The sequence below is a fragment of the Echinops telfairi genome, unplaced genomic scaffold, assembly GCF_000313985.2.
Source record: "Echinops telfairi isolate 266 unplaced genomic scaffold, ASM31398v2 ScPeMD7_7469;HRSCAF=8507_1, whole genome shotgun sequence".
Taxonomy (NCBI): Eukaryota; Metazoa; Chordata; class Mammalia; order Afrosoricida; family Tenrecidae; genus Echinops; species Echinops telfairi.
The window spans coordinates 130,597,601-130,619,118 of NW_022111373.1; the positions used below are offsets into that span (position 1 = coordinate 130,597,601).

A 21,518-nucleotide genomic window follows, 5' to 3' on the forward strand; every position below is an offset into this window, starting at 1 on the left:
CCTCAGAACCACAGACTTTTGCCCATTCCACATTGTCTTCTATCTAATGGCTGAAATTAAAACAGGCAACTCATCCATGCATATATTTATTTCATCATTTATTAATTCATAAAACTCTTATGGAACTTGAGCTATGTGTCCTGTGTTTTAAAAGATGAGAGCACAAAAGTAACTAATCATAGCCCAACCCTATCTAATCCTCATGCATACAATACATGAAACTCCCCACTCGTGTTAAACCAACACACATGTAATAGTTGAAATGAAAAAGAAATACAATTGGAGTGGGAGTGTTCATCAGTCAGAGTGAGAATAAGATTAAACAAAAGGATGTGATTTAAGTATATAGCTAGTGTATTATTAATTTCCTGAATGAAACACAGCATCATTCAACTAAATTGGTGCCCATGTCAGAGTAAAATAAAACCACTGATACTATGTATAGAAACTAGAATAAATTCCTTTAGAGGAAAGAGAAAGATTTATGTTTTAATCCCAATTCTTTGGAATCATGTCATTCTGAGGTCAATTCTACAGAGAACAATGCGACATTATAGAAGTAAATACCACATTCTGAATTTTAACATGGTAAAAATACTGTTTTCACTAAATCACAGTTTCCGCTTCAAACTTTGGGAGACCCAGTGTAAAGACAGAATGATATAAGATAAACTAGTGATCAGGAAACAAGGCTGTCTTCTCAGTGTTCATGAGTAATGTTCCATGAGCTGATCAGCAAACATAGCTGAAGACACAAAGCAAAGTCTGCTCACAATCCAGCACTGAATTCTGCTAGTGGAAACTAACTCATTTAAATTCGGATGGTCCCTTGATTCTACAGAACTCGGCGATTTTCACAATCTAAGGTGCCCTGGGGTGTAGTGGTCACACGTTGGACCGTCAACTGCAAGGTTGGCAGTTTGATAGCACCACCTGCCCTTTGGGAGAAAGATGAGGCTTTCTACTCCTGTACCGTCTCAGAAATTCACCAGGGCAGTGTCCTAGAGGATCACTATAGATTTGCTAGCAGTGGGTGTTCAGAATCAACTAGATGGCAGTGAGTTTGTCGGATGGTTTTTGGTTTGGAAGCTTAATGATCTACACTTCGGCCTGCTAATCCCCAGTAAAGCAGTTCGACACCACCAGCTGCTCTGTGGGAGAAAGATCGCACCACCACAAAATATCAATTTATTTTTAATAATTTTGGAAAAGTCTCTTACTTTAGCTACACTTGGGGGTTATTTTCTTTCTTCATTCTTTCCTTTCTTCCTCCTTCCTTCCCTCTATCTTGTTTTCCTGCTTTCTGTCTTTCCCTATTTCACCTTCTTTCTCCTCCTACTCACCCTTCATCTTGTCTTCCACTTTTACTGTTTCTTGTTGATTCCTTCCATGGATGTTGAAGCAAGCTTCTTTCAGGTTGCTGTACACACTGAATCAGATGGGATGAGATAATGTCCTTATTTCAAGACAAAGCAATCTATAATCAAAAAGGAGAGCTCCTCTCTTCTCTGTTTGTCTTTCATAACAATACTCCACATTAGCCCTAGTCTAACCTTGGTTTCAGAAGATAACTCCCATTTTGATCATAAACCTGCCATAACTTTATAGATTTATATGACAGCATTACTTTAAAGAATGTCTTAAGTTATTTTTTTTCAATATAACCTCCCTTTCATATGGTTAATTTTGTCTCATAGTAACCTTATAGATTCAAATATATTGTATGACGGGGTACCCCCAAAACCCAGAAATTTTTTCAAAAACATGGAATTATTATTATTTTTTTAACAGAGTAACCTTATCACCTTCAAAATACACTCCAATGCAGTTAACACATTTAAGGGTACTTAATACTTAATACACATCAAATCTATGATTCCATTCTTGGACACATTTTTCAAACATATCTGTTTGTATGGCTGACAGTATCTCCCTCATTTTTTTTCCCTTCACCTCTTCTACATCATCAAATCGCTGTCCTTTCATGCACCTCTTCATTTGCAGAAACAAAAAGAAATTGCATGGAGCAAGATTAGGTGGGAAAGGTTTGTAGGGCAAGAGAGGCATGCTGGTTTTTGACCAAAACTGGCACACTGGGATGGCTGCATGAGCAGTTGCAGTGTCATGATGGCAATGCCAGTCCTTCGACTGCCACAAATCAGGCCTTTTATGTCACATCCTATTACGTTATATTTTCAGAACCTCTGAATAGAGCGCTTGCTTACCAGACTGACCTGGTGGAATGAACTCCAAATGCAATATGCCCCTCACGTTTAAAAAAAAAAAAGAAGATTGATTTCTTGACAAGCTTTTTTTTGAAGACAATGGCGTCTTCTACTGGCTTGATTGATGTTTGCTTTGGGGTCAGAAGGATAGCACCACGTCTCATCACCAGTAGTGCCCCTGAAAAAAAGTCTATGTTACTTCAGAGATGTTCTTTCAGAGCAAGGTATGTTTCCACTCATGGCTCTTTTTCCTGGTCAGTCAGAACTGAGGCACACATTTTGAAGTGACCCCTCTCATTCCCAAATCTTCCATTAAAATTCACTGCTCCGAGTTCCATCTCTTTAATAGTCCAACTAGGTCTTCAAGCACAAGTGCATGGATTTTGTTGACATTTTCATCCATTCTGGAAGTTGGCAGACTCCCACAATGAGATTTGTCAACTAACATTTCATCTGGTTTGAAAATGAAAGACCACTCATACACTTGAGTTTTTCCCACAGTGCTATCCTTCTTAGCTGTGTTCAACATCACAACAGTTTCTGTGGCATTTTTCCTAAGCAGAAAATAAAATTTCACAGCTGCACACTGTTCTCTTAAATCAGCCATCACAAAAAATGAGGTTCGAGCGAAATTGCTTTTATGAAAAAATTTACTGTGACCAGAGAGAACCATCCCAGGTGATGCCACTGGGTGCACTAACTCAGTGAGTTGCTCAATGCTGGCCTAGCCGGAGAAAGACTGGTACTGCAATTGCGTAATAATCCCTCTTTTGAATTCAGATTAAACGTTTCACAACCATTTAGTGACTGAAGATGATGGTATGCTTCATCCATGTGGACTTCCTTGACCACTTCCAACATTTTAATGAGCAACTTTTCACATGAAAAGCAAATATATGTGTAAAATTTTTTTCTGAATGTTTTCCCACTGCTCCCTTTTATCTTCTTGATCTTTATGGTTTGAGAATATCTTGGTATGTATTGTAACATCCATTTTATTATTATATCCTGAATATTAGGAAGGTAATCATTGTTTCCTATTTGTAACTTATTCTTTTTTTTTCTCTCTTTTTAAGATCATTTTATTGGGGCCTCTTACAACTCTTGTTACAATCAATACATCAGTTGTAGCAGACATATTAGTACATATATTGCCACCATTCTTTTCTAGACGTTTACTTTCTGTTGAGCCCTTGGGATCAGCTAATGCCCCTCCCCCTCAACACCCTCATGACCCCTTGATAAATTATAGGTTGTTATTATTTTCATATCTCACACCAACCACTGTCTCCCTTCCCCTCTGGTTTCTGTTGTTCTTCCCCCTGGATGGGGGTGTGTGGTTATGTGCCACACATTGCAATCAGTACTCTCTTCCTCCCCACCTGTGTCCCCCTTCCCCCTACCTTTTTGGTATTGTTATTCTAACTATTCACCAAATGGCATATTCCAATTTAAAGTGAAGAAAAATGTTTTTTGTTTTTTATGAAACCATAACTGGTTTCTAGGCGGAGATTTCTTCCCATTTTAGGAGGGGTCTCCCCATATATGCAAACTCAATTTCCAAAGACTTGTACAAAATTCCTGCTAAAATGGAACTACATAAAGGAGCATGTAGCATGCAGTCCATGCATTTAGTAAACCAAAATACTTCTCAAATGTACCGAATATAGAATGATCATATTCCACTTGGTTTTCACCAGCAGAGTTATCTTTCCTTCAATTTGTTCCCTACTTTAACCCCATATTAACTTGAATATGAAATTTAGTCCTTATATTTTCAAAGCAATGATAATAGAAAGCTTGTAATGCCTGATGAAACTCCAGGAAGACAAAAGTATTTCAGCACAATGCAGTCTATAAGAATATCAAAAATTGAACCGTTGTCTTCATTTTCCTTAAAACACCAATTCTAACAGCTTTTTTATCATCACAATTATTCCTAAGTTATTACTATTTGGAAATTAATATATCATATCATTCCATAGTTCAGTCATGCCCAGAAGAATTTTGCTCTTGCTACCTCCATCAGTTCGCAGTCATTCCTTTGCTCCATGGACTCCTTGACTTAGTCTCCCCTCACCCCACCACCACCTCTCTACACCCTTCCTACAAACCCCTTATCCTGGGTTTCATATTTTAAAAACCCAAAAAAGCCTATAACACAACTTCAGGAGGGTTATCCCCAATAACTTAACACCTCTGAGATACACCCTAATATGTACAAATGAAAACCGAACAAAACAAGACAAACCAACGATATAGAACATTGTGGAAACCAGACAAGTCCAGCATGCATCATAGGGGGTGTCTGCTGACAGTTTTAACTGTTCAAGTCCAATTTATTCTTCTGATCTTCAATACTCAATTCTCTTGTGGCACCTGGTTTAGGAACCACTTTCCTCCGATCCTTCGGTTGTGGATAGGAGGAGTTAACCGGGGGCTTCTTTTCTATGTAGTCCACAAATGGATCTTCTTCTTCACTGTCATTCACAGTCTTCTGCAAACCACATCCTCACAGTTTCGTCTCTGATACTAATCCCTCCCTTGAGTTCAGATTATGTGATTCACAGTCCTTCGGCAACTGACCAATTCCAACATTTCAACTTTTCACATGTTGAAAGCAAACAAACGTGCGAAAAAACGTATGAATGTCCCCCTACTTGAGGACCCCATCACCTGGCCTTCTCTATGACAATGTCCTGCAATGAATAAAATTTTCAATATTTGACAAAGTTTCCATAAAGTTTCTCATGCCTCCTTCCTCTGACGTGGACAGCCAATTTCTTTTTCGTATTCTACTGTTCATCTGGAAGCTCAACTGAAACCTATCCCCATTGGGTAACCTTGCTCCTATTTGAAAAACCAGTGACACAGCTCCCAGCATCACTACAACACACCTGCCACTACAGTGTGACAGAGAAACGCTAAAGCTAGTGATGAGGAAATTGAAGACCTTCACCCATGTATTGAGTCTGAAATTGATCCAACATGCCACCGACATGCACGAGTCCATTCACATCTTTTAGAGTCAAATGTGCTTTGAGGGAAGGCAGCCTTCCCTGGTGTATTGTAAGTACCTTCCAACCTGAGCAGGAACCTTGGTGACATAATGGATTGTGTGTTGTGCTGCTGAATACGAGATCAGCAGTTTGAAACCACCAGCCACTCTGCTCGAGAATGAGTATGCTTTCTACTCCCATTAAAACTACACTCTCAGAAACCCACAGAGACATTTCTACTGTCACACTGAATCTCTGTGAGTCAAAAATCAACGTGATGTCATTGAGCTTGGTTTTTAATTCCGCCAGCGGGGCTCATCTTCTGATACTGTATTTGGCAATGTTCCATTGCCATTCATAAGGCTTTCTGGAGATAATTCTTCAGAAGTGGACTCCCTACTTTTTTTGGATAGTAAATTACTAATAAAAATTGATAACTTATTGCTATTGATGATACCACTAAGACATATCCCATTAGTATTGATAGGCTTATTATCATTCATTTTAAATTCAGATTGTCATAAAAACGCATTTATTATCCCACCCAAAAAAGAAAGGCCACACAATTTTTGAATTCATTTATAAAATTCACTTTTAGTCAAATAGATGTTGTATTGCTGATCATTTGCCAAAGAAGGTTTATTGTCTTCACCTGTTTTATTACATGTATTCAAAAATGTTTTAAAACTTTTAGTACGTGAGAAAGACATTTATGTTGACCTTATCCTTTATTTTTCCCCTAACTCGGTCTGAAATCCAGTGAATTCTCTAACTCTTAGAGATATACTAACTAATGTGTTGTGCCATTATCAAATGATGTAATTGATGTAATCTGAGTGAGCTCACTTTATAAAACACGACAATCTGAGGATGACAATATTGTGGGTGACCCTCACCAAAAACTGCACTTAGAATATTCAAGCAGAAGAATAAGAGAAATGAAAGTCAGCAGTGAGTGAATCGTCTTTTTTTTTCTTTAACAGGATGTGTAATATATCCTAACACATCAGCTTGCGTTGCTCTCAAGCACTGCAAATTCCCTTTGTTCTTCTGAGCTCCTCTTGGTTATACCCGTGGGGAGATGAGACTTTTTTGAAATGGATTCCTACTTTCAGTAAATAGAAGGTGAAATATATCCAAATGATAAACAGTTTGGGGTCTGTTAGTCAAGCTGGGGAGTGTTCCACTCACATTGGGTTGTTGAAGGGACTCCCTAACCTTGCAAAGTGGCAGTCCTTTTGCTCAAATGACAACAATCAACCCAGGGGGGGGGAAATGAGTCTTCTCTGGAGAACAGAGTGGCAGAGAATGTCAATTATCCCTATGAGTTCAGTGGCTTCCAAAAGGAAAATTTACATAGAAACATTGCTTAGGCAGAGTGACAGGCTATCTATGTGCCTCACCTTCTTTTATTTATAAACAACACCATCCACAAAATTGAGCGGCTTTGTAGTTTATATAATGGCCACTTGACTATTCATTGGAGTAGAATATGTGTTAACAATAAACTAAGTACATAAAAGAAAACATAATATTTTTAAGTTTACTAAACAAGAAGTAAAGCAAAAATAGTTTGTATTTGATGCAAGAAAATTATTTCTGGTTTAAAAGGTCTTATGCCCCATTTGGCCAGTTTAGTTGAGCAAACGCTCTATGTATATAAGGTATGATATATCACATGCACCTGAAACATATCAATACTCTATTCTATATCCTTAATGGGGACCGAATGCCCATCTGTAGACAACTGGACATCCCTTGCAGAGGGGGAGTGGGGAGGAGATGAGTCACTCAGGGTTCAGTATAGCAATAATGAAACTCACAACCTTCCTCTAGTTCTTAAACTCTTCCTCCCCCCAACTATCATGATCCCAATTCTACCTTGCAAACCTGGTTAGACCAGAGGGTGCACAGCGGTACAGATGGGAACTGGAAGCACAGGGAATCTAGGACAGATGAACCCCTCAGGACCAGTGGTAAGAGTGGCGATACCTGGAGGGAAGGGAGCATAGAAAGGGTGAACCGATCACAGGGATCTACATATGGCCTCCTCCCTGGGGGATGGGCAACAGAAAAGTGGGTGAAGGGAGATGCTGGGCAATGTAAGATACGATAAAATAATAATTTATAAATTATTAGGGGTTCATGAGGGAGCGGGGAGTGGGAAGGGAGGGGGAGGGGAAAAAGGAAAATGAGGAGCTGATTCCAGAAACCCAAGCGGAAAGCGAGTTTTGAGAATGAGGAGGGCAACGAATGTGTAAGTGTGCTTTACACAGTTGATGTATGTGTGGATTGTGATAAGAGTTGTATGACCCCCAATAAAATGATTTAAAAATAAATAAATAAAACTAGTAAGGGGTATGACATGTACATGCTATAATATACTTGCATGTACTAAAGGATGCTCTCATCTGTGTCTATAGAGATTATTGGCAGAAAATACCTATAATTTGGATAAATAAAAATCTCCAGAAATCAACAAATATATCTGTAAAACTCACATTTTCTTTTTGGTTGGGATAAAGAAGCACTATCTACTTACTCATTCAACATAATTGAATGAATATAATGTAGGTATTACAAACTATTTTAGAGTTGAGATAATAATGGAAATGATTACAAAATCCTGTTCTTAAAATATCATCTCTGTTTTGAATATCATACAAAACAGAGTTAGTTTGGGTTTTGTTTTTTTGGAGTGCAATCAAGTTAATTTCAATGAATAGAAACCCAGTGTCCAACAGAAAAGCATACTGCCCATTCCTACACCACTCTCACAATGGTTTTGCTTGGGTCCCTGCTCGCACTCATGGTGCCAATCCATTTCCTTAAGGGGCTTCCTCTCTTTCACTGAGCTCTAATTGTACCAAGCATGATATCCTTTTAGGGGAGCTGTTTCCAGTGATACCTTGTGCAAGGTACATGGGAAGTCTTGTCATATTGCATTTTAAAAAGTATTCGGTTGTACTTCCTCCAAGACAGCTTTGTTCCTTCTTTGGGTAGTCCAGGGTAATTACAATATTCTTCCCTGATACAATAATCCAAATTCATATTTTTTTCTGTGGTTTTCTTATTCATTGTCCAACTTCCACTTCAATCTGAAGCAATTGAAATGATCACAGCTCTGGTCAGGTGCAGCTTAGTCCTCAGCGTGATATATTATTTTAAATTGGCACTGTGCAGCCGATTTGATCAATGCAGTCCATCTTTGAGTGCCTGGCTGCTATTTCCATGAGCATTGATTAGAAAAAAGTTCAGTGAAATCCTTGACTACTTCAATCTTTTCTTCATTTATTTTGGTGTTGTCTGTTGGCCCGCTTGTGATTCTTTTTTTCCTTTACACTGAATTGTGATCCAGATTGACGGCTGTAGTCTTTGATCTTCATGAACAACCATTTAAATCCTCTGGGCTGTTAGCAATAAAGTTGGGCTACCTGCATATAGCAGGTTGTCAATGACCCTCCCTCCAAACCCACCGCTCTGCTCCTCTTCAGATAGTCCTGTTCTCAGATTGTTTGCTCACCATACAGATTGAGCAAATATGATATAATGATACAATCTGGATGCACACCTTTCCCGATTTTGAACCATTCAGGATTCTCTGGTTTTGTTTGGAAGAATGCCTGTCCCTTGATCCTTGTAAATTTTCAACAGGAGCACAATGAATTGTTGTGGAATTCATATTCTTCCCAATATTATCCACTATTTATTATGATCCATGTAATCAAAACCTCTTGCAGAGGCAATAAATCTAAAGTAAACACCTTTCCGGTATTCTCTGCCTTCAGACCAGTTTTATTTCTGCCACTTAGGCATACTTTTCACCTACTGATCCTTCCTCTTTCTTTCCAGATTTTGCATTCCAATCAGGAGTAATTTTCTGTGAATCTTGATTGCATGTTTTATCGATTCCGTTTGCAGAGTTGGTAGAATTTTATTTTTTTCATTATTGGCATTAGTGGCTGTTTCATAAATTTGAATAATAGTCATATGAACATGTCTTCCCTGTGAACATATAGATGTTATCCTACAGGAGTCAGCATTGTATTTAAATACATATTTGAAATGTTCTTTTCATGATAAAAGCAATGAGCACAATTCTTGTGCTTGTCATGTTTTACCCAGTTAGCCATATGTTGTGCTGTATTTACACTGGCCAGTACCACTCCAGTTTAGCTCTCTGATGGCTAGAATAACAACTTTTATGCATTTCATTGAATTTTTACAGCTTGCCACGTTCCTAGGTTCATGCTTCATACATTCCACATTTTTGATAAATAGCGGATGATTAAAACTGTTTATTCAACTTTAGAGCAATACTCCATCAGCAAATGAAGTCCTCAGAGTTTTTCTTGATCCACTACTTTAAAGCTGGTTCTAGTTGGAGGAGGAAATTCACTCCAAATCATATTTTGAATGCCCCCCAACTCATCTCCCATCAATGTCTCACATAATCCTTAGGTATTAATCATAAGGTTTTCAGTGATTAATCCCTCAGAATGGAACTGACTCTCCCTTCTCGTTAGTCTGTCTTAGTCTGAAAGTCCGTCAGAGTCCCATCAATCATAAAAGGATTTTCTAGTAGATGAAGTACTGGTGTCATAGCTTTCAGCACCACAGCACCAAACAAGCCAACCCCGTATGACAAACTGACAGATGAGTGGTGAGCCATGAACCTGGAGACATATATACTCTAGTATAAGCCAACCCAAATATCCACTGAGGCATCTAATTTTACCACCAAAACTGCACTAAAAAGTGTCCTGAAAAAACTTGGCTTATACTCGAGTACATACAGGTATCTTTAGGCAAGACAATAGGCAATATATACACATCTCTGGGTAGTAGAATTGTGGACATTTTTATTTTACTTTTTCTCATCATCTAATAATCAATTATTGTACATCTGATATACAGAAAAATTTTGAATGCCCAACATTGGGCCATCACTACTTATTTAATATTAAAATGTATACTGGAAATGCATCTGCACTTAAAGCTAATCACGTATGCACCTTAGACAAACTGCGCAAAAAACACAAGAGTAGAGAGATCCCCTAAAATATAATAAAACAAAAAAAACCGCCAAAAAAATCTAAAACCCTCACATGGGGTGCACAAAAAAAAACTATATTTGCCCCACACATCCAAAACAGTGTTACACAGATCACATAAAAGCCCCTAAAATCTGCAAAACTCACCTTTAAATCAAAGGCACAAAAGGGAAGGAGTGGCGAGGACTAGTAGCAGCACCTGTATGTCATTGGAACCTGGAGAGAGTTAAAAACACATCGACCTTTTTATGCTTAAGTCGTTTTGAAAAGTTTTCATTTAAGCTAAATGAGAAATTCTTTTCTGAGTTTTACTTGTAGCACATAGCTGAAACCTACCGAGAATTTTGATGAATTTCTCACAATATATATTGTCACATATTCTGAGAGTCTTTGGTTAATGGATCTCATCACTGTGTTGTATTGAGCCTTTGCTTGTTTTATACCTTTATACAAATTTGAAAGGAAAAGCAATATTTGCTTTGTTGAATATCATGAAAAGTGTGGTCAAAATTTGTAACCTGTAATTCTTAAGTTCAAAAGAGCTTTTATGTATTGCTTAATTTCAGCTTGAAAATGCCAATGATGCATGGACTCTGGGAAAAAAAACATGATGTGGAAAAGAAAAATCTTCCCCTTTTCATTTACAGCATGCTCCTTTAAACTTGAGGAAAACTATATAGAAACTTTCAAAGTAACATTGGAAGAGTACCTTTCCACCCCCCACGCCCCCTTGGTCTTCTAAACTTTGTTTGACATATCAAGGACAACCCCTTATGCTTACTCTTTTGCAATGTATAAAAACAAACATTCATTGCAACTATTGAAGTAAATACAAATTGAAAAAAATTGGATACATTTAGCTTATCAGTTTTATACATAATATTTCTTATTAAACTAAGCCATATCATTGTATTTAATGGCAAATAAGTAGACTCTATCAAGTTTAAATATATTTCTGTGTTTGCATATTACTAATACTACTGTACTCAATGTCTAATTCCAACAAAGAATTTTAAAATCTTTAAGGGTTTTTTGTTTGTGTGCTTGTTCTGCTATAAAAAGAGAAAACTGAGCTCATGTCTAATTTAAATCTTTTACAAACTGGCAGTATTTATATAGTTACATAATCCAACACAAATTAGTCACAGACAATGGGAGGGTAACATTTTCCTCTTGGATGATTCATGGACTATATTGAACTTTTAAACATATACTATTAAAAACATTGAACTCCTATGACTGTACCTAATGACAGATATCTATTATTAGATTATGATTTGAATAAATCTTCATAAAGCTAGCTTGTTGCTGTTGATAGGTACTTTTGAGTGTGTTCCAACTCATACAGATTCTGTGTGTAGTAGAAAACGCTGTACCATTTCTACAATTGTTGGTATGTTTGCAACAAAGGTTGCGGTGACCGTGTCAGTCAATCATGCTGAGCCTTGTTTCTTGCTCTTGGCCCTGAAGTTAGAGGCCTGCAGGCTCAGTGGAGGAGAGGGTGGGCTGTTAACCGCAAGGTCACCCATAGGAACCCAGCCGCCTCTGTGGAGAAAGATGCAGCCTCTGCTCAGCATGGGAGAACGAAGAAGCTTTCAGAAGCTGTCCACAAAGGTTCACAAACCCAATGGGCAGCTCTTCTCTGTCCTAAGGGCGGCTATGAGGTAGAAGAGACTAGATAGCTGTGTGTTTTGTTTGGGTAGTTTGTTCCTTACCCTCTACCAAACACGTAGTCTTTCCACAGAGACTGGCCCCACTTGCCAACATATTTAAATAAGACAACTCTTCTGGCTGTCATCTCTTAAGAACGTGTTGTGCTTTCTTTGTATGTACTCACGAGTCATGGCCTACTAAACGCAACTGAATAAGACAGAGTAGGACCGCCCTTGTGAGTTTACAAGGCTGTAACTGCTGCTGGAGTAGAAAGCCCTGTCTTTCTCCCAAGAAGTTGGTGGCTATGAATTGTGCACCACCAGGCAGTTAGCAACCCAGCGCTAACCACTACACCGTCAGAGCTCCTTTCTTCGGCCTGTCAGTCTTATATTCTTTATTCATCAACAGACTCTAAATACAGTGCATCGATGTTTCTCCAGTGTTTTGTAATCATTGCCATGCCTCTGTATTCGCAGGAGGCTATTACAAATACCATGGCTGGGTCAGGCACTCCTCAGTCCTCAAAGAGACTATGCATTTTTACACTTAAAGAGTTCGTTTGTTGCAGCATAGCACTGATGAAACACACAACTTTCCTCCAGTCCTTAATGCTTCCTCCCCACCTCCTCAACCCGCCACTATCATGACCTAAATTCTACGTTACAAATCAGATTAGACCAGAACATGAACACTGCTACAGATAAGAGCCCACAACACAGGAAATCCAGGATAGATAAAACCTTCCGGGCCAACAATGAGAATAGAGATACCAGGAGGATAAGGGGGAGGTGGGGGGTAGAAAAGGGGAATCAAATCACAAGGATCAACATATAACCCCCTCCCAGGGGGACGAACAACAGAAAGGTGGGTGAAGGGTGAGAGAGGATGATTTAAGATATGAAAATAATAATCTATAACTTGTCAAGGGTTCATGAGAGAGGATGGGCAAGGGAGGGAGGGGAAAATGAGGAGCTGTTATCAAGGGCTCAAGTAGGAAAAAATGCTTTGAAAATGATAATGGCAGCATACGTGCAAATGTGCTTGACACACTGGAAGATTGCATGGATTGTGATAAGAGATGTAAGAGCCCCCGATAAAAGTATTTAATGAAAAAAACAGAGTTAGTTTGCAAGAGACATACCTAATGCAATACATCTTATGCTTCCACGAGGACTGGTTGTAGATGCAAGTGAAATCAAATTCCTGATAACTTCAGGCTTCTATAATTTATCATTATCTATAGTTTATTGATCCAACTGGGAGGATTTTTGTTTTCTTTAATTTGTAATCCATACTGAAGGTTGTCGTGTTTTTACTTCATAAGTTAATGTTTTGAGTCTTGAATCTCAGTCAGCAAAGTTATGGCACCTACATATTACAGGTTGTCAATGAGCCACCCTTTAACCTCCCTTCACTCTTGATGCCCTGTTCCTCTTCATATAGTTCCCTTTCTCAGATAGTGGCTCTATACGTAAGTTTTGTAAGTATAGTGAGAGGATGCAATGACTTCCCTGATTCTCACCATCCAGTGTTTTCTACTTCAGTTAGACAAGTACCTCTTGGCCTACATACAGCTTTCACATGAGCAATGAAATGGTCTGGAATTCCCATTCATCCCATTTTTCCCCATAGTGATTTATAATCCATACAGTAGAATGTCTTTGTGGTCTAAAAAACTCAAATAAATGTCTTTCTTGCATTCTCCGCTTTCAGTCAAGGAACATCTGATGTCAGAAATTATAATCCTTGTTCTAAGTCCTCTTCTGAATCTGACTTTAACTTCTCCCATCTACTTGTCAATTTATTGGTGCAACAGGTCTTAATTATCTTCAGCAAAACTTTTATTTTATGACATATTAATGATATTGCTCAGAAATTTCCATATTCTGTAAGGTCACTTTTCTTTGGAACGGACACAAATATGAACCTCTTCCAGTTGGTTGGCCATGTATTTCTTGGCATAGATGAGTAAGTTCCTCTCAAAACCAAACCCATTGAGTCAATGCTGGCTCATAGCAATGCCCTGGGAGTTTCTGAAACTATAGTTGTTTATGGGAGGAGAGCGCCCCTCTTCCTCCTACAGAGCTACTGGTGTCTTCAAAGTGCCAACCTTGTGGCTTGTAACCCAACCTGAAACCACTACACAACCAGGGCTCCCTAGCACTGTAAAAAAATTGTTGAAACATTTCATTGGTATTCCAAGAAAGCGTGGAGCCTTGCTTTTGACCAATACCTTTATTGAGTCTTGGACTTCTTCCTTTAATACTATTGATACTTGATCATATGCTAATCCTTAAAATGATTGAACATCAATCAACCAATTCTTTGATGAGATAGCTCTCTGTTACACCTTCCATCTTCTTCTGATGCTTCCTCTATAATTTAATTATTTGCCTATAGAATCCTCCAAGCCCAAGTCAAGGCTTGATGTTTATCTTCTGTTCTTTGAGGATGTTTCTGTGAAATCTTCAGGTGAGCTTTGTTCTTTCATCGTTTTTTCCTGTTGCTTTCTCTTCTGCAGATTCAAAACAAGTTTAAGAATCTTTCCTAATATCCGTACTAGTTTTTACTGCCTCCCTTGTGTTTTTAATAACTTTTGTTTTCTTAGGTAGGATGTGTCTGATGTTAATCCATAACTCCTGTGGCCCAAGGGGATTGGTGTACAATGGTGTTAGGTGCCACTGGGCCAATTCGGACTCATAAGGACACCATGTACAAAACAAGGAAACAGTGCCTGGACCTGGACCATCTTAAATCGTTCCTATGCCCAAGCCCACTGCTGCTACTGTGGCTACATGTACAGCTAGTTCATCCAGGGCTTACCTCTTTTCACTGCCATTCCACTTTATTCAGCATGATGTCCTTCCTTCTCAGGGATTGGTCTTTCCTGATAACATGCCAAGAGTACGTGAGATGAGACCTTGTCATCCTTGTCCCAGCCGAAGATTCTGGCTGTACTTCTTCCAAGATACATTTGCTTGTCCTTTTAGCAGTCAACGATTCTTTCAATATTCCTCACCAACATAATAGTTCAAATGCATTGACTTGTCTTTGTTCATCTTTGTTCGATGTCCAGCTTTCGCATGCATATGAAGTCATTGAAAATGCCATTTGGGGGGCCAGTTACCTTAGTCCTCAAAGTAATATCCTTGCTTTTCAACACAGTGACATATCTCCTATTCTTTAGTCTGGAAGATTTGCTGAAAACCTGCTCATTTGGGTGACCTGTCTGGTATGAGATATACTAGAGACATAGCCCACAGCATCAGCGACACAGAAGCCACCACAGTATGACAAACTGATGGACAAGTGGTGAACAGAGTTCAGTAGGCCAGATATACTACTGAGATATTCTCAAACTTCAGGTGGGATAAACTCAAGACCATATTTTTAATTGTTTCTCGATTTCTATAGCTTCAACATAAAATTGCAAATGTGTGATTGAAGGTAGGGTCTACATTTGGCCACAGGCCTTCATTTGGCTGATTATTTTGAACTTCCTCAATCATATATTTTCACAGATATAATTTATTTCATGCCTTTGTATTAATCTAGCAAAGTTCCACCTGCATAAACTCACTCCCATGAACTCGATTCCTATTTATGGTTGAGAAATATATCTACAACCTATAAGGCATCAGTCTTGTGCAATTCTACTGTGAGATCTCTCAAAGCATTTCTATCACCAAGATCATATTTTCCAACTACTGATCCTTCCTCTATGTTTTCAACTTTCACATTGATAATCACCAGTGATTATCACTGTGTAGTGATTGTATTTCTTTTTTCAATTTCAAAATGGAGAATTTGATCGAATTCTTCAATTTCATCATCTGTAGCTTTCGTGAATGGCAAGTGAATTGGTATTGCAGTCATAATGACGGCTCTCCCTTGTGACAAATGAGCATGACCCTACCACTGACGGCACTGTCCTTCAAGATCAAGCTTGAAATAGTCACTTGAATGGTGAATATTAGGCCATTTTCCAGCATACTAAATGATCCGATTATCTGATGTAAAATGGAAAGGCCATTCTCGTTCAGGGTGCTAATGCCTAGAATATTGATCTGTGTTCATTGCATTTCACTTCTGATGGCTTCCATTTGTCCCAGATTTATCGCTTATACATCATGCACCCTGATTATTAATGGATGTTTGCCACCTTTTGTTCATTTCAAGCTGTACTAATTTGGAATATTAATGCTCTTGAAGCTTTTTAAAAAAATGTATCATTTTATTTGGGGGCTCTTAAAAATCTTATAACAATCCATCATTCAGTATTGTTAAGCATTGGTACATATGTTACCATCAACATTTCCTCCAAAATTTCTTTCTACTTAAGCCCTTGGTATCAGCTCTTCTTTTTCCCCTCCCTCATTTCATTGTTGGCATTAGAAGTCAACTCTTTTCTGAGGTCTGAGGAGGCAACTCTCCCTAAATTTTATTTTGAATGCCTGTGAACCACAGGACTTGTTTTCTGACATTCTATCTGAAGATGTTTCAGTCGTATTCGTATGGTTGCCAGTGCCTCATTTTTCACCTGTTCCTTTGTCTTAATCCATCTTAGTTTGTAGCCTCAGTTGAAATCTGTACACCTTGGGCCATCCTGATAGTATTTGAAACACTTCTTCCAGAACTGCAATCACACAGCAACAAGAAAATCAAGAGTTTAACAAATAGTTGGATATGGATAACATAGACAATTTACAAATCTTTGGGATTATTTTCTTCTTCCTTTTATTATTTGACTCTAATTAGAGGAGCATCAATGTACATTAATACAGTGACAAGTTTCTTCTTGATGACCTCACTCAGTATTATGTAAGTTAATTTTATTTTAGACTGTACCAGGGGACTTAAAAACATTATGGAAAAATTATATTATCCTTTGATTCAAAGTTTGGAAGTGCCCTTGTATCATAAACCACAGTTGTGTAATATCAGGGTATTTGCATGCACCCTATTTGCCAAATTTTTCTTTCATTTCAAGTGAAGACAGCAACCTATTTGGGGGGCATCTTTACCTTATTTACCTCTCTGGGTTCACGTCTATGATTTCTCTTCAGGGCTTTTGGAAAGTTTACAAATTCATGTTTATGAACCACTAATCCCTTTGACAGCAATGATTTAAAGTGAAATAATACGTGAACTTAAGATTTTTGAATTTCATTTGTGAAAAGAATATGCATAGATAAATGCAAATGTATGAACTCCAAGGGGCTTTCTACTCCAGTAAAGAGTTAGTCTTGGAAATCCACAGGGCAGTCTTACTCTGTCCTCGATGGTCACTATGAGTTGGCATTGACTCCATGGCAGTGATTAAATCCAGCCTTCAACATAATGGGTTTTCTGCATCAAGACACATTTGACACTATAGTTTTTCTGTCTGCTTCTTATTTTGAAACCCATCCAAAAAATAATATAGACTTTTAAATGGACAGAAAGGGTGTTAAAGGGATACATATGCAATAAGCAATGAAAGTTAAGGGTTTAAAGGGAATCTGTAGGAAAATAGACATATTTGGTTGTTCACTATCCTTTTTTTAAATTAATATGTTAAGTTTTTATAATATATAATTGGAAATAAATTTAAAGATACCCCCTCCCCACTTAACCTTGTCTGACAGATAGTAAAATGTAGATGAGAATGTGCCTTTAATAAGCATGCCTTTTCTCTCTTTCTCTCTCTCTGGGAAAGCTCCATTCCGACTTAGACAAGGGAGAGGGCACGGTCAAGTACACGCTCTCAGGAGATGGCGCCGGCACTGTTTTCACCATTGATGAAACCACAGGAGACATCCATGCGATAAGGAGCTTGGATAGAGAAGAAAAACCTTTCTACACACTTCGTGCCCAGGCTGTGGACATAGACACAAGGAAGCCCCTGGAGCCGGAATCGGAATTCATCATCAAAGTGCAGGACATTAACGATAATGAGCCAAAGTTCTTGGATGGGCCTTACATTGCCAGTGTCCCAGAAATGTCTCCTGTGGGTGAGTAGGCAAGTTAAAATTCTATCACATGCTACAAGACTGCTTCTGCGTTGATATGTTTCAGGTTGACTTGCACATAACATTGAACTCATAACCCAGAAGATGACTTAACTTGGAAACATTATTTTCCGGCTTACTATTTTCTTTGTCTTCCTATCTTAGATTGATCACTAGAATATATCACATATTTTACAATCCTCTAATCTGTGAATTTTCCTGAACTCATGGAATTGTTTTAGTTTACCCAAATAACAAAATTCATTTTGTATTTAATTGATGATTCTTAATAGAACTCAAGACAATGAAAGCAGGCTGGAGATGATCAAATACCAGATAATAATGAATTATTCGAAAAACTATCCAAACTATGCATGATATATCATTCAAAAGGCATCTAGAGCTAAGTGTGTAGAATATTTTGTAGTTGTAGATAGTTATCCAAGAAGGATGATAGTTTCTCGATTGTGTGTGTGGCAATACATGCAGAAATGGCATTGAAACCAAAAACAAATACCATTGCTGCATTTGTGTTAGAATATCTATGCAATTCCACTATGTTGGTTCCCTAATTATTGGAATTTTAGTATAGAATTTATATTTCAGGATCAACTTATATTTGCATATTCTGTAATATCTGTAAGGAGCCCTAGTGACAGAGTGGATAAAAAGCCAATGGTTAGTGGTTCAAATCCACCAACTGTTCTGCAGTCAGCTGTGGAAACCTTATGGGGCAGTTCTATTCTGTCCTGTATATTTGCAGTCAGCTGTCATCCACAGGCTGGCAGTAGGTTTGATGTATATAGAATGTATACTATAATGATTATAAGTTAAAGAAGACACGCTTTAACTACCATTTTGTGTTTCAGATTAACTTGTGCTATCTACCACATTTTTATGGTGGAGTCACTTGTCATTTCTACTTTATAACTTGAAATTGGTGCATGAGCTAGTGCTAATATTTCCTAAGTAGGGCATTCATCAGAACACTCCTGCTGCCCCCATTACCATCCAGGATAAGCAATAAAGATTACATAGACTACCCTAGGGGCAGAAGCAGGTTAGTGGCTGTAGAAGCTGTCGTATGGATTTCCCATAAGCATATTTGAAATTATACTTATGACCTTATCAGATATTCAAAGATCATATTCTCCTCTTGACCAGAGAAATCAGTCCCAGGAGGCCACATAGATCAGAAGTGTAAGTGTGCATACTCAAGGCTGCAACCCTTCTATGCTGTTTCTGCAACCTTTTTTGAGCCGTCTCATTTATTCTATGCTGACTCCTAGATGTTTAAAATCCACAGTTGGGCAGAAGCATGCTTGTTTTAAAATTACAAGTATGGGAGTGAATTTTTAATGTACCTTGGTTTTATGAAAGTGAAATAAAGATATTAAGTTGAGACCAGGAAGTCCACGGCCCCGGTGTCGTGTGTCTGTTTCCTCTGTGCTGCTCATGACCACTTCCTGCACAGCGTCTTGGATGGGATTTGTTCCTGTCCTTTGGATGGTCCTGAGTTTCTTCCTTTCTGATTCAGAGATGGAACACTTTCTCCCCAAAGAAATGGCAAACTTGACCAAATCTGTATTTGCATGTTACCACCTAATCACTTGGTACAAGTTACGAAGGCTTCTCTGCCATGCATGCTGGCAGGCTCCTCTTTCTATGACCTTTGGCCTTTCAAACACACGCTATCTTGGCCTCTGACCTGCTGAGGCAAATGAGCCATGACTTTGTTCATAAATGTCAAAGTGACACCCAACCCCCGCCCCACTCCTAACTAGCTCCCAGTCTGAAGACACTAAACTTTACCTGTTCTGGGAAAGGAGCCTGCCAGCATGGCTGAGAAGGGTTGAGGACAAAAGAATGGTCTACTTAACATTTTGTAAGCTTTCCTAATAAACTGCATAATCGGGAGCATGGTCTTTCAGTTTTGTATGGTCATTGCAACAGACTATGGAACCCAGCAGACACACAGAATTCCCTGGGAGGGACAGCTAGTATCAGAATCCCCCCCCTCCAAAAAACCCCACTGTCATGGAACCCCCATCTCCCAGGCACCCTGTAGACAGGTTAGAAGTAACCTTGGGAGGGTTAACACTGTAACTCTTTGTGGGAGCAGCAGGCCTTGTCTTTCTCCCAGTTTCACAATAGGGTAGGAGTTTAGAAAGTACAGGTATATGTGACCTCTGTCTTGTGGAAATCAGCCTTGGGTCTCTGTGCATTTGAATTTTACTTTCTTCTTGTACAGTAGAAGGTAAAGCGAGTTCTGCCAGTAGATCTCTATTTACCAAAGACAAACCACACTAAATAAACTCTCAAAATTAGCATTTGTTCTAGCAGGGTTCTCCAGAAAAATGGAAGCAATAGGAAATTGTAATGTTATTAAGAGTGATTCAAGATGAACAGAATCTTAAATTTTTTTTTTCAAATGAATTCTAAAGAAGATTTCTAGAGTCAGTGTTTTGATCTAATTTGAATAAATGGATGAATGACAGTATGTCCAGTAGGAAAGAAGGGAATGACACCACAGGTCATATCTCACAATGGCAATGTGATGGAGATGTGACATCTAGATGAATATGCATATATGATAAAGATGTGCTTATGGGCTTCCAAAGGCTGTGGGAAAACTCCATCTTTTAATTGCATTTATCCATGAATTTTTGAAGTTCCCATGTATATATCCATCTGTGTGTACATACGTGCACATATATGATTTATCTTCCAAAATGGACTCATGCCAGTGTTGAACCTGGCAAGTGTAAAATCTAAAATGCAGGCTGATAGTCCAAAACCAAGCTTGACTGGATGCTTTATCCTTAAGGCAGGATTTCTTTTCCTTTGAAAAACTTCAGCTTTGACCCTTAAGGCTTTTCCAACTGATTAGGTAAGGCTAATTTACATGATAAAGCATAAACATTTTTAAAAGTCAGCTGACTAAAAATTCACACCATCTACTTAATAGGAAGATTGACAGTAATGTTTGATTAATTTTCAAAACCAAAATGGCAAATAAAAACAACCACATTAATCACTCTAGCTAAAAAATAAAGCACCTATCATGTATTATTTTTTTGCCCTTGGATGCCGAAGTCCTAACATAGAATTTCATAGCAAACACACACAAACATATGTACGCAAACTATTCAGTTAGATTTGTATCCCGGCCACTCTTAAAAGAACCAACATTGAACTTTGCATCCAAATCTCCAAGTGACGACATCAGGACTCCATGCCCATTTGCATCTTTCTGGGTCTATGGACGTGATTTCACTATTCTAAGGTTACTTTTCCACAAGACCACTCATATTTGCACGTTCATTTTACACCCCTAACTGTGGAAATTCTCCATACAGCATAGCTCTCCTTGGAATACCATAATATCTTCTAGATAGGAGAAAGTGGAACTGACGCTGTTCCAGGGGACAGTAGAGTTTTGCTACATGGTCATTTCTGGATATCTGTGTTCAAAGCACAATCCAGGAAAAACGGAACAAAACAAAACTCAAAAAAAGAAGCTTCTTTTTCGCTATTATGGTAAATGTTGCTATTTCAGTTTCAAAAATTGAAAAAATGCTGCCAATTAAAAAAAAC

At 38.3% G+C, this 21,518-nt stretch overlaps 1 protein-coding gene across 1 annotated transcript in view; it reads left to right on the forward strand.

Annotated features, from left to right (window-relative positions):
* The window catches only part of CDH12 (cadherin 12), a 532,964-nt gene that overhangs the window by 248,933 nt on the left and 262,513 nt on the right, over positions 1-21,518 (forward strand). Inside the window, exon 3 of the mRNA XM_004698091.2 lies at positions 17,630-17,924. Within this exon, the coding sequence (XP_004698148.1) occupies positions 17,630-17,924 (295 nt within the window). The remainder of the gene's footprint in view (positions 1-17,629; positions 17,925-21,518) is intronic.